Source organism: Melospiza georgiana, chromosome 2, assembly GCF_028018845.1.
Source record: "Melospiza georgiana isolate bMelGeo1 chromosome 2, bMelGeo1.pri, whole genome shotgun sequence".
NCBI classification, from domain to species: domain Eukaryota; kingdom Metazoa; phylum Chordata; class Aves; order Passeriformes; family Passerellidae; genus Melospiza; species Melospiza georgiana.
The window spans coordinates 104,471,328-104,496,790 of record NC_080431.1 but is presented as its reverse complement, the minus strand read 5'-3'; the positions used below and the strand labels follow the sequence as shown (position 1 = coordinate 104,496,790).

At 37.1% G+C, this 25,463-nt stretch overlaps 1 protein-coding gene across 3 annotated transcripts in view; it reads right to left on the bottom strand.

Moving 5' to 3' along the window:
• The window catches only part of CDKL5 (cyclin dependent kinase like 5), a 132,174-nt gene that overhangs the window by 15,964 nt on the left and 90,747 nt on the right, over positions 1–25,463 (bottom strand). For all 3 annotated transcript variants that reach the window (XM_058018877.1, XM_058018880.1, XM_058018879.1), the window contains exons 9-14: positions 22,363–22,552; positions 18,793–18,873; positions 14,325–14,485; positions 11,063–12,086; positions 7,551–7,656; positions 5,447–5,570 (exon numbers count right to left, since the gene is read on the bottom strand). In XM_058018877.1, coding sequence (XP_057874860.1) covers positions 5,447–5,570; positions 7,551–7,656; positions 11,063–12,086; positions 14,325–14,485; positions 18,793–18,873; positions 22,363–22,552 — 1,686 coding nt within the window. The remainder of the gene's footprint in view (positions 1–5,446; positions 5,571–7,550; positions 7,657–11,062; positions 12,087–14,324; positions 14,486–18,792; positions 18,874–22,362; positions 22,553–25,463) is intronic.

Here is a 25,463-nt window from a genome sequence, read left to right as displayed (position 1 = left end):
TTAAATATACTGGATTGCTAAGGATTCCTGCTGCTGTCACACCCCTGTATTTGGTACTACTGTAAGTAGTGTGACAGGTGTAAGGCATTATTATACAAGTCACTTAAAGCACCAAGGAGAAAACCAAAGAGTAAAGACTGATTACATTCAGTGCTCAGGAGTCTGACATAACACAGAACATCTCCTGAATTATTTACCAAATGATTTTTACTTGATTTGTTAGAAAAGTTGGAGGGGAGCATACACCCCAAGTAACCTGCTTGTACTCAGAAAGTCATGTAAATGGGGCTAAGAATCCTCTGAGCCTTTCCCCAAAGGAGCTCCTGTACATCCACAGCTGCAAGCATATCTCAAACCATAGTCCCAATGCAAATTATCAACCCAATGATTGCTGTCCACTGAGGAACCACTGTCAGATCATAAGCAGGATCACAGGAGGTTACTTTATCCTTTAAAATTTTTCAGTGTCTTTCTATAGCTTTTCTATTACAAAGTCTATTCCAAAATGGAGATGCTGTATTTTAACAGGTGAAGTTAATATTCAGAGTGAAGCCTGGAACAATTTTTGCTATACTTTCAGAGATTCACTCAAGCATGATTCTTTTCTTTGGCCCAGTGAACTTGGATGAGAAAACTGCTCTCCACAGCAGCTGAGCAGAGAGGAGAGAAATGAAATTCTGCACCATCATTTCCTCTTTATGGCTACAGTGACCAGAGAGAATTGGAAAATAGGGGGCTGAGAACTGCTCATTTTCAATTGCTGCTTACCCAAAAGCCAGTGGTTTTATACTGAATGGTTTATGTCATTAACTCCTATGACTCATATTGCAGTACAGTTGTCTGAAAAAGCATTGACCTTGAAAAGCAACTGCTTCAAAACACATGCTCATTATGTGAAGAGAGTGAACATATATAGCATTATAGCAGGAAGCTTCAACACCAGGATTTTGTACTGAGTAAAAATAGAGCAGAACATTTTGATCGATGACGAAACACTGGGATAATTTAGTCATCCCAAAAGATGATTTTCAGATAATGGACAGTGCAGGAAAAAAATAGGATTATCAAAAAAATCTGTAGTCACACAACACTAAATTCTTACAACACACTGTAAGTATCTTGGTATTTTGCATAAAGCTTCAGCTCTTGAAAGCAAACAGCTCCACCAGAGTCTTCTGTGTGCTGTCTGTTTTAGTAACAAGTAGGAGTAGCCTGGAGAAGAGCCCCCACTCAGAGAGCTCATTCTCAAGCAGAAACTGAAGGCAAAATGTGCTGTGCTTTGTTATTTTATCTTTGTGTACCTCTGCATGCTTAGGACATTTAATGTAGAACACATTGATTATTCTGGTCTGGAACACTTGGAAAAGGCATAAGTACAAACAGAAATTCTATGATTATCACTCTTATTTATTACCCCTGGTAGGAAAGGTATCCAGCTTCATGCAGGTGCAATGAGGTGTAGCAGCAAACATGCATGTGGCAAGCAAGCTGAGGTGCTTTCACATTAACTAAAAAGAAAAAATAGGAAGCATGTTGCATTCATGCTGCCATAGAGAGATTTGTATTGCAGACAGCTCTTTTTGGGAGGCAATTCCTCATGCTTGTTTTAGATGTTCTTCAGCAACCCTGATCTCAGCAGGCAGCCTGTCTTGGAAACCCTCATGTATTACTCCCTTTATGGATCCAACACAATTAATGAGTGAGGTTTTTGTCTAATGAAGGAGTTACTGAAATAGCAGAACTTTTCTATGAAGATAAATGACAAACACTAACCCTCCAAGTTAGCTTTTAGTTTTAGTCAAAGGAAGACCCTTAAGGGGCAGTCACAGTTACCATTCAGCAAAGGCAAGAAAATGCCAGAAATGAATGAAACAAATAAAATAGATAGTTGAAGATAAGAATCTCAATCCCAACAAGCTGAAGCCCACAGTAAAAGGTCATGGTCTAAAAGTCTGGCATTGAAAGCTTAAAATCAAAAGATCAAATCTGAACTCTGTTTGGAGCTGCAATTTTTTTTTATCATGTGGAAAAGGAGGATTTATTAATTGGAATAAACCCCAGATCTATTATCTCATATATAGAATAACATTCAGAATTTGCAATTTCCTGATTTTTTTTACGAGTTCTATTAAAGAACTGGAAAATATTTATAATGCAGCAACAGTCATGCTGCACACACAGCTGAACATGCTCTAAACTAATTTGCTCAGAAGCTGGTAACCTTTTACTTTCAGGAATATGAGGTATGACTATAATGTTACACTGACACTGATACAGAAATATAAAAGTCAGTCATGTCCTGTTTACAACAAACCTTATTCTTTCTTATTCTGGAACCTCAAAACTTGATAGTGGATAAAGTTTTAAGCCTTTTACTCTTGTAAGAATGACTTTTTTTTCTTTTCTTGAATGACAGAGATTTTGTGTGTGCTTATATATATAATATATATATATATAAATAGTACTATTATTCATAGAGTTCCTCCTCCTTTTTATTATTTTTGCAGAAATGTATGACTTGTGCTAGAGAAGATATTCCAAGCTACTTGTCATAGCATAGCTACATTTGTGTGGACACAAAAGATCTAAGCAAAAATGCTTTCCAGAAGCCCCCAAATATCTTGTAAGCAGCCAATGCAAACACTTCCAGTATGATGTGAGATACACTACTGCATGTTGGAATTAATTCTAAAGAGATAGTTAGAACTATGACAGTGGTAAAGATAATTCAGGCCAATGTTCTGGACCACTGGCAGAATACAATTAAATATCTTGCCTACAACTACTGAATTTGCCCAGCTCAGGACAAAGCTTGTATGAGTAGAAAAGAATAAAGCATTTATTCTTGTATCAATAAAAAAAACTGAGCAAGTTCAAGGTTGTTTACGGGAAATTAAACTCTAGCAAAGAAAAGAATTTCTAGAAGGATAAAAAATTTGCCTTTTTTCAAATCAAGTAGTCTGAAGTTCAGAAATGATCTAGTAATTTAAGAGTAAAATCTAATGACAAAAGTCAAGTTTATAATATCTTTATTTTAAAAGGCAGGACAGTGGGGACAGAGCAAAAAAATGCACACAAAGACAGGGGAACATCTGTGACAATTCAGTCTAGCAAACATTTACAGAATCTTTGACAGAAGAAAGGCAACACAGAGCAATAGTATGAGAAGCAATATTTTACAGTAGTGGCAAGTCCAGGTGGAATACATGTCACTCATAATTCGAGATGAATTGTCATGTACCAGTTAGGTATGTTATTCAAACATCAAATATTTACTTCATCATAAAATTGATGTAAGCAGAATCACATTCCATTAGAGCTTTCAACATTTTCATAAGCATTTACACAACTTCTATACAGAAAATTAGGTAGAGGAACACAGACTCTTCACTACTCAGGAATTGGGTTAAGCTGCATTTATGGCACAGAACAATTTTGCAACATTAGACCATTGCCAGGACAACTTGAACAGAGTTAGCAGGTAGAGCTGGGCAGGAAACATTTCAGGAAAATAGGGAGTAGGAAAAGAAAAGATAAAGGTAAGCATATGCCAAAATAGCAGGAACTTGGTGTTGTAGCTACTGCTATTTCTTCCATTTCATATGAAGAAATGCTTATTCTTCTGTGGGTTCTTCTCTCAAAGGAGCTGTTCCCCTTTGTGAAAATATTTGAGTACTTTGGAACAAGGACTTAAATCTAACTGTTTCAAAGTTAATCAAGGGCCTTTTTCACAAGGCCGTATTTAGCACCTCTGTGGTCCTTTCACTGTTTGAACAAGATGAAACAGCTTCAGACAATGTCCTCCAGAATAACCTCTAACTTCTGGTTTAGGGCATTCACTTGTTAGATCTAAGATCTTGGTTCAAGCCTCTGGTTTAAATAACAAAGACCCTGCACTCAAGTTCCTCACATTCTAAAAAATAATGCTGCCTCCAAAATATTTCTTATTTTGAGAGTATCTCTGGTGACTGGCAATTCCATCCTGGAGGTGAAGAATCTTCACAATAAAAAGTTAGTGGTTATCAGCCACTTCCTTCGAAAAGTTTTGGTTTTGGTAATTTGGCATTACAACAAAAAAGTACTTCATAAAAAATATTCCCAACCAGCTCTAATAGCACACACGATTTTTTTCAGTTCAGAGTTAAAGTAACATTATATGTTTCTTTGCAGTCAAGACATTATACTGCTGAATGATATATAAAGCAAAACAAGATTCCAGTTGTCTTATGTTATATGCAAGATAGAAAGATCCAGATATGAAGGAAAAATGCAAAATGGTCAAAGGGTTCAAGAGCAGGAATAAATACCTTCTTTAGCCACACAAGCCACAACATAAGTACCACCGTTTTACATAAATGACCGCTTTCCTCAGCTAATTCCAGAAAATGGATGTAGGTGGAGCTACTGAAGGACAGGAAGCAGACTCTAGTGAATCAGAGCAGGTGAGAAGGATTCTGGAGTAAACATCTTCTATTACTGACATAGGTATAACACCTGAACACAAGCTGAAATACCAAATGTCCACCACCCACCACCCCCCTTTCTCTTTAAGCACATAATTCTCTGGTTATTTGTGTGAAAACACAGTAAGTCAACAAACCACTGAAACAGTTTAGATAGCATGACTTTATGGCCCTTTCAGAGAGAAGTGTTTCAGAGAGTGGTATAGAGCATAACTGAACCATGCAAATATATGCAGCCCATTCCTCTCACCAATCCTGTGAGCTCCATCTGCTTATTTTTATTCAATATTCTTTATTGTGATTTAAAAAAGTATAAGATTAGGAGTATTTTAGAGCCAAACAGCTCTAAGAGAAACAAAACTATTTCCCTTTGAGTCCTGCAAAGTTATGTATATGCTGTTATTTTATTAGCATAATTAAGGTGCTCTATGTTACATAATGGAGCCATGTGATGCTTTTAATCTTTTAAAATCAATATACACCATTAAGATGTCACTTAATCCATTTTCCCATAGAATGTATTCATTTCCTTCTGTGTATAAACAAAGAGAGCAGCGGTACCCATTGTAGGGTGAAAATATTCTTCATTAATATAGTACTTTATATATGGAAACATGCATTTTGATATTTTTTCCACTTGTCTAACAAATCATGCTTCTGGAATCCACAAATTTCTATATATACTACACACACAAGCACTTTGTACTATCTTTACCTAAAGACTAATAGCAGGGAAAAAAATTGTGAAGAATTGGACAAAAGTATATCAACTTTAATGCATTCATGTTATGGGTGCAATGCAGGATTCCTTGCTGCTCAACAGGGGACAGAAAACATGCCATGCTCTGCTGCTATAGCTGGAGGAAGCAACTAAGCACATGGACAGTTGCAAACCTTGAGAAAAGCATGAGGTTTTTGTCCCTCCTGTTAAAAGCACATTTTTTCCTGCCATTCTCTACACGTGTGTGCACATTCCAACTCACCAGGTGTCAAAGGTGGTTTGTCTCTTGGGGTGGTTTGTCACCGTGCTGCTGTCTGCCGGTAACACCGAGGCTCTGTTGGACACATTGTTCTCTATGTAGGTGCTGTCTGGCCGTGGAGATGGAACTGAACAGGGGAACAGCAAACAATGTACACTGAGCTCTGCCAAAAATCCCAGCTCCCACCTCTCTGCTCCCTCTCTGCCTCTTACAGCGACAGGAGAGCAAAGACACGGTTGTGTTTTGTGTATGATTGAAAAGAAAGCTGATTTTTGAGATCCTTGCAGGGTAATATTGGTTGTAAAATGAGACCATCATCTGAACTTGGGTAAAGTCTTATTAGACTTGAGAACACTTCTATTAGTAGGGAGCTGTAAGTGTGATTGATATTTAGAAACAGGAAAGAGAATAAGAGGTTGGAATACTGTTACTAAAGACATGAAACACTACAGTTTACACTCAGTCTTCACTTTAGACTGTAAAAAAAGTAGCACCCATCTTGAAATAAAAATTTTTGATTTTTGATGTAACTAAGAGATAATGCACTAAAAATTAAAACATCAAAATTAGATATTATGTATTTTTCAAACAGACATACTGTGCTTTTGAAAATACACAATATACAGAACATAAATTTATCAGAATTATGAATATCACTAGAAATACCTGCAGTGGACTAAAAATTGACCAGACACTAGTTGGAACATCAGTGCAGCACCACATTACACAATATATCAAAACAGCATCTGTAAGGTTTTGTTCAAGCTGCAGTACCAAAGTATATGCTAATAAATACTGCTCTAATACAAAGGTTAAATTTATGTAAATAAGGATTTACCCTTTTCACAGTAACTTGCTTATATTATTATCACCAGTTTTGCATATACTATTATCAAAGTATTATTTTAAATATAATATCATCTTCCCAAAGCAATAATTAAGTCTATTTAAAATATATTTGTTTGATAAAGTTGAAGAGGAAAACCGCTCTTTTTTATAACAAGGAATTGAATAAACCCCAGCTCTGCAGTTTCTTTAGCACATGATTTATGAAAGTCATTCTTCTTTGGAACTTTTGTTTCACTATATATAAAAAAAGAAGGATAATCCATGTACAATTTTAGGAGCTTTTTATGAATTAATGAAAGCAATTCAGGACTGAGAATTCTTAAGCATTTGCAACACAAACACTCAAAAGCATCACTCAAAACAGTACAACCTTTAATTCTGCTCACAGGTTTTAATATTGCAGTGGGATGCTTGCAAGGATTCTCAGATTTTAACGTGTCCAAATCAGGTCATCAGCCAAGTGATCAACCTGAAGAGGATCAGAGGGAGATTTGTGACTCTGCTTAAGGTTATTAAGTGACTCATAAGCGAATTTCAGCTGACTGGGACTTCTTAAGGTTCAGGGGAGCCCCACAAGCCTCCTAACACTTGCAGTAATTAGCCTCTTATCGTCTTTTTCAAAACAATTACCCAGGTTTAGCCATGAGGCAGCTGCTCAGAAACCACCACCTTTTGTGTGCCCTAACAGAACAGTATCTACTTGTGTGCCCATACACAGATCTGTTTTATTATTTATTCTGAACTGGAATTATCTAAGTGTGCCCTTGGCTTGTAGGAAACCCTGATCTTTAATAAGTTTTAACAAAAGAAATACCACAGGTTTCAAGCCATAAAAGCTAGAGCTACATTTCCATGTAACACAGTATCTGAAACAGATCACTAAGTATGTCTATGTGCTACAAGTGCATAGGTATAAATAGAGTCTTTATAAGAATTGAAAATAAAAATTTAAAATATTAATTAACTGCCTACTTTGGTAATATTAATTTTGTTCATTTTGCCCTGATAAATTATATCCTGCTTCACAAGGTACTGCAGTGGATGTAATTTCCAATTAAAGTGAGCTATCATTTACAAATAAACAATACGGTACCAATTCAGTTCCTGCAAACTCATCCTCTGAAAGCTGAGTAACAATTATTGTTCCAATAAACCCTTGTAGTTATTCATAGTAATTCTCTGCATTAATTTCTAGTACTCAATTTATATGCCATGTTAAAATTCTGGATTAAATTTGAAAGATCCACCATGAAATTACCTCTGTAAAAGCTGCCAACTCTTCTTGGAACAGGGTCATTATACAGAATTCTATTCTCCTTAGTAGATGCTCCATCTTCTGTGTGTGGATCATGATATGCTCCACCCTATGCAAAAGAACAATAATCTATTTAAAATGAAAGACTCTAAACTGATTTTCAGTTTTAAACCAATATACATAAGCAAGAAAACTCCAAATTCACCACACAATTTTCCTTTCATATTAATAATAACTGCAAATATCAAATCACAGACTATGTAATCAATAATTATTTGGATTTGCTGCTTGCTTGCTTCTTTCCAAAATGACAAAAATGGCATTAACAAAATTTCACCTCTAAGTTGTAATTTTAAAGACATGAACCTGATTCAGGCCCTCAGAATTTCAACCTGAATGAAACACAACTGTAAGATGTTGTAAACAAACATCTCTGGAGGAATCTTTTACTGGAGGCTTGTTAAATTAATTTCTGATGGAATCTGGTCACTCTGCTACTGGCAAACACTAAAAAGCAGATAGGAATGTATCTAACTGAGATAATTGCAACACCAAAGCACTATCATTGCTTATCATCTCTTATTCTTAATATCATTACCTAGAGGTACCAACAATCACAAAAATCTACTGTATGCAAAATATTAGAAAGTCTCTGAACTAAGAAATTTATAGGCAAAGTTCTTCAGTCAGGCAGGACAGCTAAAAGCATTTCATTACCTCTAATTTATTCTACTTTCCTGAAAACAGTACTGGAAGTACTTCAAGTAAAAGTTTATGTGAGCCAGCAGAAACATCCTTATGCACATAATTAGCCACCAAATATGACTTAACCCCACTCTTAAACGAATCAGAAACTACAACTTTTCCCTCAGTATGGAATGACCATATGAAATTTAATGCTCTCTCCAAGACCCCTTAGGAAACTTCTGAAACCCCTGTACTAACTGAAATCTAGAATGTCCAAGAAGGACAAAGGTTAAAAACAAAAGCCACAAAAAAAAACCTAACCAAAACTAAAAACTGGGACTTCAATTCACTACACAAGTGATTTGCAAAATTTACTTTGCTTTTTGTGGATGAAGTTCTGGTCTCACTCTCTCAGAGAAAACAAAGCTTGAAACTGAGTCCAGAACTGCAGCTAAAACAATGCTTCAAATCCCAGCTGGATTCTTCTAAAATTTACCAGAGGCTGAAGCATTTGATTAAATTACTACTTGTATTAGATACCTCTTTTTTTTTATCAGCAGTTAAATTTCAAACATGAGACAGTAATAGCAACTTGTATTTGATTTTTTCTGCTTAACCCTTTTTATGTACATTTAATTTACATGTAAAAAAAACCCGCTTAAAACAAAACTATCGTGTTGAGACTTGAAAAGTCCTAAAACTAAGACTGGATGAGAGATTTTTCTCGATTTTTTCTTAAGTAAGATTTAAAGCTTGGCAAAAAAAAGAATGGTTTTCTTTAAAAAGACTTGGTAGAGCTATAAAAAGAAAATCAATGAGAAACTAGAAACGTGGAAGTGAGGAAACTTCACCAAAGATGAGCAGAGGAAAAAAGCCTAGAACTGATCAGAAAAAATATGTATGAAACCAGTAAAGAATCTATGAGAACACATACTATTAATGAGTTTTTTAGTTCACTAATCCTGAAGAGAGTGAAATTTTCTGACTCTTAATGCATAATGTAGAAAGGGGAGGGGGGGGGAATGAGGATAGGAAGGAGCCAAAGAATGACTTCTTTGTGAAAATGCCTTCATGAGGCATAAGAAGATTGACAATTTGATTTGTTACTGAGAGGAGTACAAACAAATAAAAAACAGCTTTGTGAATTCACAGCCTTAGCATCCATTTCAGAAAAGTCATTTTCCTTTCACACTTCTAATGGTTGAAATACAGATTTAAGAGCACTAAGTGAAGGCTGAAGTTTTAAAAATACTGACCATAAGAGATAAAATTCTTTATCTTGAATGAACAGACTTTCCAAAGCAAATGAAAATGAACAAAAACATAAGCATTACAATACACATAGATTTTTCTAATTAAAAATCTGTCAACCCATTTTCAATGACAAAGAATGATCCAATAAAAACAACTGGCCTCTAAATAGTACAAAATAAAATTAAAATTACTTCAAATTACTATCTGCTGCATAATGCAGAAAATGAACTGAAGAATACAAGACAGTGTGACCTTTTATTATCAAAAACTGAAACACTGATATTACTGCCCTTCCAAATAATGTCCTGAAAAATAAGTAACATTTAATTTGACTGAAATGAGAGAGATAAAAATAAGTACATAGGAAAAAACTGTTTTTGAAATGGAGCTGCTGTAATCCCTTCTAGGTAGCTTTTTAAAAATTATTATTCCACTGCACTTTTATTTTGATTTTTTCTCATGTTTGAATACTCATAAACTTGAATGGAGGATATGTGCAATGGATGAAAAAACATATTATGTTGTTTTTTCTCTGCTGGATGAGGAGACAACCACTACCTGAAACTCTTCTTTTTATGGTACTTGTAGACCCCTATTAGGTCAGCTACACATATTTCTTAGATAAACTACTAAGTGGGCAGAGTATTTTAGTTTCTCATAGTAAACCATAATCTTTGGACCTTAAATATTATTTGCAGGTCTTGGACTTTCTTCAGTTTGTCAACAAATCTGAACTAGATGCTTTCTCCTTAGAAGTCAGTTTATCACAGGTGTAGGCATAGAGAAACAAACACTCATTTTTGTATTTGTCTCTGCACCATTTTGTTAATAGAGAAATTTAAAGCTCTGAGAATAAATACAATCCTCTTTACATATCTGATGTGTAAAACATGAGATAATTCAGAAGTGTTGTGTAACAAATGTAAATCAACACCAGAACCAGCCTGTCCTCTACTCTGTAATTAATGCTCACAAGAAAACACAACCAGGTATCCACTGACAGTAACCACTGTGAGGAGTCAATTTACCAGTGGCACTACAACATGAAATCTCTAGATTACACCAGTTATTTATCATACCAATCTAAATAAATATTGCAAGCTTTGATATTTCTCTAGTAAATTAGGGTATTTCAGCAATAATGTCCTGCTATACCTGAATGAATCACTGGCTTCAAAAATTAACATTAGCATTCGTAACAGAAATACATATAGAAAAGCTAAATAAAACCACAAATGAGAAAGATCATTAACAAAATTATACAGTAAAAATGACATCAGACCATGTAACCAAGGACTAAAAACAATGAATGAAATTTTAACTTTGGAGATGATTTTTCCATTCTCACATTTCAATACTTTAAGATAATGGTATTCATAGCCCATTTTTTCAAAGTACCTTGAAATATTCAGCCCTTCTGAAAAAAAGCCCCTAACAAAATCACCATACAGTACAGGACAAATAAATTAATAACTGCAAAGAAACAAACAGAAGACAGAAAGCAGGCCACTGCCCCACATGAGTTAAAGAGAGAAAGGTAAACCCTCAAATAAGAGGCAATATTTTGGACTAACCCTATTAGAATCTTCTGTACAGTCTTCTCGTGATGAGCCAACAGACCTGGTGAGTGACTTATGCTGCACCTGTGGAGATAACAGTTGCAGGCTGTTTGCTCTGGCTGCCATCCCTTGCCCTACGCTTAAGCCACCCTCTGAGCCCTTTGACCTCACTCTGTCCCGGCTCACATACATAGAGTGTCTATGAGGGCGCTGCTGGGAAGAAAAAGGACTGGTATAACCTAGACCATAGGAAAAAGATTCATGTGGAGCAGACAGAGAGTGGGAATGGCTTCCATCCATGTGATCTGGCAGTTTTAACTCCTCCATTGTTTTGGAGTGTCTGGTCGGTGGCCTTCGAGTGTCCAGGGTGCCCTCACTGCGGTTGTTCCTGGCCGACGGACTGAGCATAGTTCTGTTATCGCTGTGCCGGGGAGCGCTCGGGCTCGTAGGAGAGTTCAGGTCCATACAGCTGGATGGAAAATACCTACTGGTGTTTGGTTCTGCAGCTTGGGCCCTGGCCTCAGAAAGGTTGCCCACAGATTTAGAGTCTGTCAGAACTCCATGGCTCTTGGACTTTGTCCGATAGGAGGGACTCTTAGAGGACTGAGGGATGGTGTCGATGTAGCTGTGGCGACTGTGCTTGTCGCCAGGCTGCAGCGTCCCCGTTTTGCTCTGAGAGGTTTCCATAAAGGAGTGCCGGTTCTGCTGAGATCTGGTGTTAGACTTCAGGTACTTGGTGCCTGAACCATCAGAACTTTTGGTGTCCACATTAAAATCAAACTCTGTTTTTCCCTTTGGTTCCTTTGGGCTGAGCAAATGTGGCATGTTATTATTGGCTATATCCTTGTTGCCAGATCCAGGTGTGTTGCTTGGTTTTTTTGCGTGCATTGGGCTAGGGGCAGGTCCAGGAAGGTTTCCATTTAAAAAGCTTTCATTTGCTGGAAGCCCCTCTTCTCTTGGCCCACCAGCCCCTAGTGGCATATCCTTGCTGTTTGATCTGTGGTGTGACTGCAAAGCAGAACTTTTGCTGGCTTGATTTCTATATTAAAATGCATAAAGAAGCATTAATATATCAGATTACTTATTCATGTATTAATAACTTCAAAAAAGTACACCCATTTCAGTTGCCATTTAAAACCAAAAATTTAACTGCAGTAAGATCAAATATTGCCAACTAAGGCACCAGAAGGTTCACTAAAATAACAGATTTGCAAGTGTTCGTACATAGTTGTTTCTGGTTATAATCTGTGCTTTGGTTAATGATTTTGCTGACAAAACCCCTGAAGATATCAAATCTAATAATAGAAATTCCAATATATATTTGCACATTTATGCATGTGTGTATGATGTGAGTACATTGCTAAGTGAAGCATTACATTATAAAAATTAGCTGCATATCAATTGAAAAAATCTTAAATACACCTGGCATATCAAAGGAAGGTAGAACAATCATGTATGTCAGCACTGTCAAAAAGCCCTGATACAATCAATGCTCCAGGCTATCTTGTGCATTCCTGGTTTGGAGGAGGAGGGGAGAGGAAAGGAGGGGAAAAGAGGTTATTGTTCAGATGGAGTGAGCCTGAGCTAGCCCTGGAACACCAAACGCAAAACCAGGTCTACCACAGGAAGACAGCTTTTGTGGAACTTGGCACTATCCCAGTTTTTGGTACATTAACTCATTCCAAAGCTGCAGCGGAAAGGCTCTGCAACCAGACTGACTTGGTGCAGAGCTACTTGGTTGTGTCCTTATCCTCTCCTTCCTAGCTCTTCTGGGTTGGGACTACAGGACTGAGATATGAGTTGGCTCTGCAATACCCAAGACTGATTTTTTTTTGAGCAGGATTTATTATCTCAGGTTTTCTGGCATTAAAACAGTTCAGCTTCTGGATTTAGGCAGGCACTGCAATAGCCAAGACTGAACAGTGCTGGAGCTGTGCTTGTTTGCTTTGATGGACCTATGCAGGCTATGAGCAATTAACTTATTTCTGTAACAGATCCATGATGTAACTCAGATATATTACCTAGGGTTGAAATAAGAGCTCACTGTACCTTTGTTGATCCTTTTGTTAATTATAATTGGATAATGCTGGCTGGTTTTATACCTAGGATTTTTGTATTAACCACTTGCAGTGATCTCATAATCTATTTCATTACAGATCCTAAAACTTAAGCAATTTTAATGGCAGTTTAAAATATTTTCCTGTTAACAGCAAGTGTATTTTTCAAAATTTTAGAGATAGAGGAACCTAGTATTTTCACTAGGCAAGACTTTTGGACAAGTTTCCAGTGGATGTAGGTCTTTCCTTCTGATGCCATATGTCTAATGGTAAAACTTCTACTCTAAGCATCTGTAAAGGCAGCTAAAACTTTTTGGTGTCTATCTTTGAAAAAGCATAGATTGTGAATGTCATCCCAAGTCTTAAAATAGAGGAGCAATTTTTTAATCTCACAGGATAAGCTAAAGAAAAACATGGCCAAGATTAAAAGCCTGCATATAGAATATTAAAATATTCTGCATACTTCAGAGAGTGACCTTTATGAACACATTTATCAGAGCAATACCAAGAAGCTTTTTGTACTGAAGTATTTCATCCAGCAGTAAACCTGGCTCATTGAGGTATGAAAATTAAGTGGCTTCTCTCAAGCTATGTGGGTCCAGCAAGGGAGTCACTGAGCAAGCATATCCTGCTATGAGTCTGAGGTCAAACAGACTAGACATGATCCACAACTACAACTGCAAAAAATTCTGTTCATCTCCAATTTGGAATGTGATCAATGTGCACAATTTTCAGGACATTTAGCTGCTACAAATCTGTGTGAACTTTAGCTTTTAAATATCAAAATCTTGGACAGATTTGTACATATACAGCAGTGGTAGCATTCCAAAGAAAAGAGCATTCCTTTGGAATCTTGGGCATCTTCCAAGCCACAAAATTCCTATTGTTCAAGAAAAAGGCTAACATTTTTTTAAGGTGGATCAGCCAATTATTTTTCTTTGTCATACACAGAAATGGCTTCAACATTGTCTCTCTCTTTGTTTTTAAAGACACATGCAGCCTGATGCAGAAAGTAAGCAAAAATTTCAGCTTATGTAGGTGTAAATACTACATCTGCTTCCTTTACTCAGTGAGGCAACACAGAACAGCACACATATCTCAGTGTGCCTAAGCTGTCAAACAACCACTTTTCTTGTAGGTGATGCTGTGTGTGAGCAGGACAACAACTCACTCACTGGCAGAGCAAATGTCAGTGGTAACAGTGACAAGACTACATTTACCTGTTAGATAAAGTGTTGCTGTCTCCATGGTAGGGTTTTCTCTTAGCTGACCGTGAAGGTGAACTTCCACAGCGATCCAAGAGTCTTTGGGTTTGAAACGAAGGGTGGTTCAAACATTGTTCTGTCAAATATCTATCTGCTGGATCTAACTTCAGTAAGTTCTTTGAAAAACAAATGCCAAAGTTTAAATGTTAGTATCTGTATTTACATTAGCAAAAAAAACCCCAGAAACCAAAACAAAAGACCAAACCCAAACCAAACCGAAACAAAAAAACCCACAACAAAATAAAGAACATTACTGGGTAGTTTTTTAATCTCCAGAGTTTCTGTGATTAGATGTCACTGCTAGAATAATTTCATGATGCATTAAACTACATATGATACAAAATAAACACATATGCGTTTATTTATATAACACCATATGTGTTATATATTTATAATTTTATGCACACATATGTGATAGTATGTTTAAAATACAAAGATATCTAAAACTTTTAAAATATGTTTTATATCTATCTATATACGTTTTAAATATTTTTATTTTAAACATATTTTTCAGGATAAACCTTACAACATTATTTTGAATCAAAAATATTAAGTTTACCAGTAATAAAATGCTGCAATGAAACAGGCTTTACAGACAACTATATGGGAACATTCTTATGCAAAAACAAACATTATTTAAACATTTAGTATTTTTAAAAATACACAAATAAAAGAGTTCTGTTTTTAGCTTATAGAGTTCAAGTCCACCCATATTTCCAAAGAATTCTCTAAATTGTTTACAATACATTCAGAATAACACTTGCCTTATAATTCTGTTAGATCAGTTGTGATTCTAAATAAAGACATTTCCTGACACGTAGAAAATATTTAATCACAAAACTTGAAAACAGGACCTTGAGTATTTTTGGGAAGTTTGAAAGGTTTCTTGCAGGAAAAGAGCAATACAGAGTTTACACTGGAATATTCAAACATGCATGACTGTTAGCAAGGTTAAAAGTTTGAATGGCTATTAAGTAAAAAAACCAACCACTTCTTAAGGGTTGTATGTATTTAAGAGAGGAGAAATCAATGTGTGTGTCTATGCATACACATGCATAAACACATACACACACACTGCATTAACACCATATATTCAGCCACTCAACCACAAACTGGCTTTCCCTTCACAGGATCTCTATACTTCAAAATGGCAAATGCTCAGGAAACAAAGCAAGTGAGCAAACTCCTATGCAGTTTGGTCATACAGTATGCAGCACCTTTCCCTTCTCACACACTGTACTCAATGATTACCAACTTCTTTCCCCCTTTTTTTCTGGTGCTCATCACTACAGTGGCTCAAAAGGCTGAACAAACATGAGGAGGAGGCCACATGTGATTCCCACATTCCCCCGCAGGAGAGAGGGTGTCCAGAGGCTTCTCTCAAATGCCTACATTACACAGGCTGGATGACAGGCAAGGAGAACTGGAAGTCCATAGGTTATCACAAGGCTGGGAATCTGCCTGGAATCACAGAGAAGTAGTGGGACAGGGCTCATGGCTGAGGCATGGTCACTGATGGGTACAACTGGTCTCAGATGGAAGGGGATGGACAGGGAGAAGAGTGACACTCCATAAAATTGGCTTCCTGGATCATATCCAATGTCAGCATGGAACAAAAGGTTTATCCATGGACAATCTCTAGGTTGGGATTAGAAGGGAAAGCAACATTTGGTACATTATGATGGGAGTTTGTTACCAGCAATGCATTGAAGAGCATGAAGGTGATGAAGAGGAAAACTCTCTATAACAACGAAAAAAAGCCTTCTGGTCACAGATCCTCATCCTCAGAGCAGACTTCAGCTACCCTGACACCCAGCCTGTGTACATGCTCCAGGAGATTTCTAGAATTGGTGGAAACTTCCTAGTGCAGCTGCTGGAGAGGCAAATTAGCCAAGGAGAGGACTTCAGTTTACTGGAGCTGCTGCTCAACAGCAGTAAAGTACTGGTGAGAAATCTGATCAGAGAAGACACTGAGCTGTAGCACCCATGAGATGATTACAGATAGGACTGAAAGAAGAGGTGGGAAGATAAACATCAGAGATAAGACCCAGGACTTCAGGAAAGCAAATTCCATTTTCTAGAAGGAATTACCAGGCATAATCTCCTGAAAAACTACCATAAGAGGAAAGATGTACAGGATAGCCATTGATTTTTATGGAAAATTTATTTCTGAGTTCAGGAACAAAACATCTTACTGTACAGAAGACCACAGTCTTTTTCAGAGGTTCAGGATGGCTAAACAGGGAATTTCCTAATAATCAAAAATGCAAAACAGGGAGTGGGTGAGAACCAGTGTGATGGACAGGATACAAAGATGGACTATAAAAGCAGGGTATTAGCATAAAGGTTAGGCCACTCTAAAGTCCAGCTAAGGCAAGTGAAGAAAACCAAGGGTAAAAAGAAAGGGTTCTACAAGTGTTCTCTTTAGCAAACAGCTCAGAGGAAATGCATGTCTGGTGCTGAATGGCAGAGACAATTGAATGGCAGATGATATAAAGAAGAGAGTCTCAATGTCTTTTATTCCCAAGTCATAACATGCAAAACCAGTTCCTAACTCCCTAATGCTTGCAAACCAGCATGGCTTGTGAAGGAGAACAGAGGACTGGAGCAACAACAAAGCAACAAGGGCAAATTGGTGCCTCATCATTAATCTAGTCCAGAAATGCTCTCTAAATAGATATATGTTAATAACTCCCTACTTCAGCTGGCATGAGTTGAAGTGTGAGTTATTCAGTAATCTAGTAATCTGACCTGAGGTCCCTGGGAGTGCAGATAATGAGGAGCACAACAAGTGTGGACATGTGTCAGACTGTCCCTTGTCTGCAGAAGAGACAGGCACACAACAAAGTATGTGCAGCATTTGCAACATGTAACTTAACCACAAGTCCCTTCTGTTCTCTCGTGTAGGCGTCTGCACATGCTTAACAAGGCTCCAATTCCTGAATGAAGAAATGCAGATCAAACACAAAATATCCCCTCTACAGAATTCCTGACCTTTCTCACCTTGTAGGCAGAAACATCAACAGAAAAGATGAAAAGAATGAAATTACTTGGAAACCTGTGCTTCCCTAAAACTCAAGTGCTTCATTTCACAACTTTGCAAATTTTAAATCATAACAAAAGAACCTAAAAGACACTGAAATATTACATAAAACTTAGGATAAAATGAAAATAAACCCTCCCCCAGTAAATATTACGATGGTCTTAAGACTGATCTTGACATTTCTGTTCTGCAATATAAACTACCAGATCTTGAGCTACACTAACTATGAAAAAAAGTTTCTGTGAATCAGAAAATAGAGGAGAAAGTATAATACCAAAACAAGTAATTATATGCACTGGAGTGTATCATATTGCAGACTCCTTGAAACAAGATAAAAGCCATGCTGACTCTCTTCATAAGGCAAGGAGATCAAAGGGATTTGAACTGGCTGTGTTGAAGAAGAGTAGAGCAAATTTGGTGGATTTCTGCTGGCTACAGCAATACTACTAAAAGCAAGTAAACACCCAAGTATTTCCCAAAGCATCTTTGTTTTCCAAGGCAACTGGTGCAGAGGGGTTTGGGATCACACAATTCATTCAGAGTTGATTAGCCATATCCACACTTGATGTGTGTCCCATATTGCCTTTAATTCTTCGGTGGTTCTATGGTTATAAACCTAATTTTGGATACCATGATTGCTTTCTTCAGCTCACTGGGGATGAAATGATGTGAGGGTTGTACTGTAGCTTACCATGGGAGTAATTTTATAGTACAGTAGTAAGGACAACCACACGTGTTCCATACCAGGAACACAGCACAAATGCAAAGCCCAATGTTTTTGTGGGGAATGAGCTTCTCCTGATCCCACATAAAAAGAACTCTCAGGACCATACCCTAGTTTGGCCATGTGTAACTAGCTGACTTGTTCCAAAACAGGACTGAAGAGTCAACTAACATATACACCATGTACAGGTGACAGCAAGCAGATTAAAGATTTTGGATAAAAATCCAGAACTCCGGTGTGTCAACTTTGTTTTTAACAACTGTCCACATCCTCACACTTACCCAAGAACAAATGGAAAACAACTCAGGGCAGCCCAATACTCTGTGGATGTATCTAAATATGATCACACTCCAGCAGTCAGTGCATGGATGTCAGTGTGGATGCACAACCCTGCAAAGGATGGTGGTGATGCTTTGTCTGGCTACATATTCCTTATCAAATCAGTTAATATTGAACAGACTCTCCTGGCATTTGCAAGGGATATTTTCCTGATTCCTAGGAAATACCAAGCCTTACCACAGACAATGGTGGAATTAAAATATCTCAAAAAGGGAGGTCTCAAAGTCCTTCTAAGATGCATTATGTAAGAAAAAAGGTAAAAAGTGACTTATATATATTCCTACATATCACAGACAGAAAAAAAGACATTTTCCTACCTTCATAAGATCAAGCAATACACCACTTAAAATTCCCAAGTATCTTCTCTCTAAAGACTGTGGATGATTGACTGCTGGAAACTGTAAAAAATACATTGTAAATATACTGATCATGAAAACAAGGTAATGAATGAATAAAATGCTTAAAAAAATAGAAACTAGTTAATCAAGACATGTAATTAATGGGAATCCTAAGCACTGAAAAAATTAGTTGTTTATGAAAACTATAAAATATTATAGTGAAACAAATAACTCTAGATGTGTGGTAAGCATCTAGTCAACCACAGAAAGTATTCTTGATTGTTAGGGCAGCCAAGAAATCATTCTCAAGTGAGAAATAATCAACCTATTTTTTTTTTGTGGCACTATGATTTACAGGAGGTTTAAAATAGATTCAGAACTAACATAAGTAACATATTTATTTTAAAAAAAGCTTAAAAATGGCTCAAAGATAATTTGAGAGTGCAAATACATTACTACTCATTAATAATACTAAACATTAAACTAAACATTACTAAATAATACAAAACATTAACATAATACTAAAGATTAACGAACAATTTCTGAGTATTTTTAGTGAAGAAAGGCAAAAGCTCAAGGATTTGAGTTTCAGGGTTACTGCTGTGGTCATGCTGCTGGCAACACCGTGAGAAGCAGTGCACACTGCTGGGGGCATCCATTAGTTGTACTGGTGTTACTTTTCATAAATTACATCTTGTGAACTTTGAAGAAAAACGGAAGAACATTAGTTTGAATGCTTTTATTCCTAAATAGTCTCTGTATTTTTCTTTTGACTTTGCTTTATTTTGAAGTGGTTTACCAGCAATTGAGAATTTTTTAAAGTTCAAGTCTGCTATATTGAGCCTCAACAGTGGCTTAGGTAAAACAAGGCTTTCACGCTTCCTCCAATTTTAACCTTAACCAAATTGTAAAATGTTTGTGTCTTCCTGTGGAGTGACAATCATAAAGAAGCTTTTATATCTATAATGATCAGGGAAACAGGAAAATGTGCCAAAGCCATGCAAACCACCAGGGGCTTGTCACTGTAATTGTTCACATTCTTCATGTAACTTATTGGTGGAACAAATATTTATAGCCCTACATTGCCACTCACACTTTTCTGTAAAGTCATGAGCCTATTGGTAGTTTCTGATCCCATATTATTTTACTTCCTTATGTTTTCAACATACCCTGGATGTTTTCCTCCTCAAAAGAATTGAAGAGAGATCACTAAATACTCCCTAAACCTCAGGAGCAAGGAAAACTGTGTTTATGTATGGAAGGTATGAGTAGAAAGAAAAGACAAGTTTGCAAATGTGCATTTGGATCCATGCTGGAGTGTTTGAAGAGATTTTTTTTTTAAATCCTATTTTAAAATATGGTAGTATTCACTTAGGGTAATGTAGAAATTCACGAAGTCTAAGCATATGGACAAAAAATTTCACATCCTGGGCCAGTTTCTATCTTGAGAATATCCAGCACCAAGCTTGTAAGTAATAATTGGCTTACCAATATGTAAGTAATAAACAGCATACCTACTATCTGCTCTGCAACCGGAAATCTTTCACTATAAGCATTACATTCAGAAAATTGAGCTACATTCAGAAAAAAATGTACTTTTAAGGCTGTCTTATAGGACAGGATAATTTTTTCCCACTAATTAACTAATGAATGTAATATTAAAAAAATGGTAGGTTTTTTTTACATTTAAGCCATTATTCAGACTTTACTTCAATTCTAAAAAGTGCTCTCTATGAGGAGCCATGTGGGCCTGTCCACATCAGCAGTATCCTGACTTTACAGATGGGACTAAGAAGGCAGGAACATGTCTGAGGCCAAGCACTAAACCACTGATCCAGGATGAGAACAGAGACTCATAACTCTGAACCTTGTGCTAATCACATTAGTCTGTGCTGTCTTCTTGAATTATTGTATTTTAAAGCTACAAAACAAAGATATTTCATCTTAAGACATCACAGAGCATTTATACAAACAAGATTACACTGCACAATCAGAAATGCTGTAAAATGATGTTGAAGAGGCAATAATTTATTTTGCTTACAATTTTTAAAACATTGTTTTCCTGAGAAGGGGTTATAAATTTCTCATACAAAAACACCATCCAACCCACTGTTTTAAACAGGATGAAATTCAAACAGGACCTTGGAAGAAATGCTTGTCTAATAATTTTTTAAACCCTCCACTCTTGAAGGGTCTACAAACTTCAACAAAATCTCTTCAGAATTAGTTATTCTTATACCTAAAATAAATTCCCTAACATCTTAAGACAACTCTTTTCTTATCACTGTTAGCTAAAACAAATTTTTGGCAACTTTGAACATGCTTTAAGAGAACTAGGTCCCCATTCCTTCCCTTTCACATTCTCACGTTTTCTCTTTCTCAGAGTAAAACTCAAATCTTGAGTCTTTAGCACAGATCAGGTCTCCTAAAACCTTCATATGTCTCCTTGTATGATTTACACTACTGATTTCAGAATATTACCAAGATCATAAACTCACCTTTCCAAGCAACATTCATCAATAAAGAAAGGACAACCAAAACTGAATTATGAGGAAACATGAGTACAATCACTGACCAGGTACTGTTAAAAGTAACAGAGCTATTACTTATTTATTGATTCTGGTATTTTGCCATATTGCATATCCCAGCTTGGGTAGAACTTCACACTAGTGGGTCTCTGTCATTATATTATACTGGCAAACCCTTGAAGAGAACAATGCTGCCAGTAGGAAGAGCTTTTTTACTCAAGAGACTTACATAAACTCTCCAGGAATGTAAGTCAAAAGGCAGAAAGCGCTTCTGCCATGATAGCAGCATCTGCAGCTCCGATTTTCCCAACAAACTAGACAGCAGTTATAGACAGCAGTCCTGAATTTTCCACATCCTGATCTTACAGTGTAGGGGGATAAAATATAAGTAAATAAAGGTAGTATAGAAAACAATCTTACCCACTAAAGAATTGCAGCTGGGTTAATTAGTAAAGATTAGGAGCAGGCCTGATGTTAACAGGCCACAGCTGTAGCCAATCAGAAGAGTGTTATAAAAGGGTGGATTGGTTGGCTGAGGGGAGCTGGAGTCAGTTGCTGCTGTGAGGACAAGGAAGAGTCAGTGCCTGGAGGAGATGTCTACAAGAAACATCAAGGAGGGGCGAAATTCTAGCAATATGGAGCCCTTGTAATGTAATGACAATATGGAGCTCTTGCACTATAATGACAACATTACAGAGCTTTGCCACTAAACTTTCCAGTGCAAACCTGGCTGGGCAATGTTAGATTGGGTATAAGAGGTAAATTGCCTGCCAAAAACATCAAAGAAATGAAACAAAATCTTTAAACAACTTTTTAAAAGAAAACAAATCTACTTACAATACTCACTTCTGGTGTAATCAGAATTTTGCTTTGACTTATGAATGCCTTATAATCTCTACATCCTATACTTACCCAGAAACATAGGCAGCAGATAACACACAATGTAAATGTAAAGAACCTTTGCAGCACCTCACACAAGCAAATAAGAAAAACAAGAAAAAAGAACAAAGCTTTCCCCTACCCGCAAGCCGTGGAAGCGTGGGTTGCTGTAGAAGAGCTTCATCTGCTCGGCTGGCAGCGGGCCCAGCACCTTCTGAATGGTGAAGAGCTGGTCAATCTCACTCTCGCCAGGGAACAGCGGCTGCCCGTCGCTCAGCTCCCCCAGGATGCAGCCTACAGACCACATATCCACAGCCTTGCCATACGGGGCTCTGCCAAGCCAAAAGAAAATGTTTGTCACCCACTGCCACTGCCTGCTTACTGAGCTGCTTCAATCCATTGGCCATGTTCCCCATGGCACTCCCCCTCACAACACCGAAAAACAAACTTTGTTTTTAAGAAACTACCTCAGAAATCAAGCCCTCTGTTTCTGCCCCAGATTTCCTGATGTATCTATCACTGCTTGAAAAGGCAGGAGATGGATTCTCAAGTGCCCCCAGGGACCTTGTTCTTTTTGAAAAATCTTATATACAAGAATAATCTTTTTGACTACAAAGCATTCTCTGCTCACAGTTAAACTACAGCTAACTTCCCTTCTCTCTAGAGCTCATGCCTGCACTCTGTTCCTGCACTACATCTCTTGTTTGATTGTGCTTAATAGGTGGATGGGCATCCTGGGTCTGGCCACTGGGAAAAGAGAAATTATAAGAAATCCTTATTTCAGCATTTATACACAAAAATTTTAATTAGGGAGAAAATAGAGTTCTCCTGAAAACTGTTTGATAGAAAAACAAGTGAGGAAGGAATGAAAGCATCATAAAATAATTCCTGTTTGGGAGCAAAGCCACAGGCTGGGGTTTGGGGAGAGCTCTTTTTTATACACTCAAATTCTTGCTTGCTGAATTCATAAAAAAAAATTGTAAACACCCATATTATTCCAATAATGTCTTTCAAATGTTTAGATTTTCAACAAAATGACTAGGGAATGCTTTTCATGTCAAAAAAAGGCATATAAATTAAAAATCTGGAACAAAGATTGAACTGAAAACATATTTCACTGAGTCTCTTCTTTTTGAAACTTGTAATCCAGTAACTCAAACTCTGTTTCAAGAGATTTAAGTTACAGCTGGCTTGCCTTCTTCTGGAATAAGACAGCACCAAGAGCTGCAGGTGACAAATCCTATCCTAAATCTGTGTCCTTTGCTCCTTCCTTCTATTGCTGATTATGATGTTTAGAGACAAACATCAAAAAAAAAAAATAGTTTGACTCTTCCCCATTGATTACTCATGATTATTTACTCCACTTGTGGGGAGGACACTTGGACAGAGGAACAGTAAACCCTTTAGGTGAAGGTGAGAAAGCATTTCTAGCTCGACAATAGCCAAAGTGAAACAGCTGCAGGACTCTGTGGCAGCTGAGAAGGCTGAAGTAAGGCACCAAAACTTCAAGAACCACTTGCCTTAGAGAATGTGCCATGAGACATTGTACTCCTCTCACAACAACCATCCCAAAATGAAAACTGTGCCCCACTGGAAGAGACTGCAACAAAAAACCACCAGAGGCAAAGCAGACCATGTCACAATTCTCATGTACCAATACTGCTCAGTGGGGCTCATTATTTGTTTGGGGTTCATAATCCTGCACAGTGGCTCCCTGTGGATTTGCTGAGACTCAGTGTTTGACCCTTCTAGGGTGCTGCTAGTCCAACCCACCCACCAGGTCAGAATGACTCAAAGTAAGGCCCAGCTTATCTTAGTGTACGAGGCAACACAGGCAAAAAATGGACTTCAAAGCCAAGGCTCTGCAGGCAAAACAGTGAGAGTACAGATAAAAATCTTCCCCTTTTATTATGACAAAAACCCAAACACATCTTTGTTTGCAACTCCTTTAATACATAGTTTTCTCCACTAAAATGTGAAATGGGGAAAAGGTTGCTGTAGACTGGGGTAGTGTAGAACAAGCTAGGGTTATAAATGAGGGATTGGCTAAAACTCCTTTGAGGCATGGACCATTACCTTTCCTTGCTCTCAAGAACAAAGGAAGCTGAACTACAGTTAAGAACTTTTCACTATTAGTCTGTAGTCAAACTAACAAATCAGAAAACAGCTATTTCTTAAGGCAGCACGACCTGCAACGTTGTTATTTGAAAAGGCAAACTCGAGACTTCTTTTCTGCTGATTGTCAGGATCAGTCTGGTCAGATCACAGCAGACAAAAAAATGCAAGAGTGACATGGCTGGAAAAATGAAAATAACTCCTATAGCACAGACAGACCATACCTGAGAAGCACTACAGTCTATGCCTGCACTTATTAGATTCTCCAAAACATGTTTTCATCTAGTAATTTAGAATGCTTTAAAATCTACTGGCTTTTAGCAATATTTTGTCATCAAAGGGTACAGAGTACTCCACTAACAGCAGTTACCTGAGGCTCTCCAAAATGAGTAGATTTTAGATGTTCTGTGAATAATTATGGGGCAATTTCTTTCGTCTCCTGAAATTTAAGTCTTGAATGTTATCACTAAACAGAAACCTCTCGGGGACACATTTTCAAAATTGAAAAAGTAAAACTGTATTTGTTAAACTGAATGTAGTTAATAAACCCGTGAAGACTTTTGAATATTAGATGCTTATAAAAATGTGGTAAATGTAAGGAAAGGGGGAATGGGAAAGATGAATGCCTGGGAAATAGAACAGGATTGCCAAGAAACAGGCATCATTTTGCCAGAAAAACTTGGCTTTAAAAACATACACCAGCACAATTGAAACATTAAATACAAAAATCCCCTCCCTTTCTCTACAAGCTAATCAAACAGATTTAGTCAACTACAAACAGACATAATTCGTGCTAAATTTCCTCTGCCAACAAAACAGTTTCAGAAAATGCAGGTCAGACTAATACTATGTCTGTCAAGCTTTTCATGTCTTTCCTCCTAAATCCTCATTACTACTAGAGACAGAAAAAAATCTAAAAAGGTCAAAATTTATGCTGCTTTTCCAAGTTGTTTATTTATACTTATAAATGTACATACACACTTCACTGGAAGCTTTACTGTTTTCTCCAAAAAGTGAAAATTTGAGCCCAGAGTTTTTTAATAGCAACTTTAAGATACTATTATGCACATAAGAAAACAACTGCCAACAAATTTGATTAAGATTAGCACAGCTCTGGGAACACTGGGA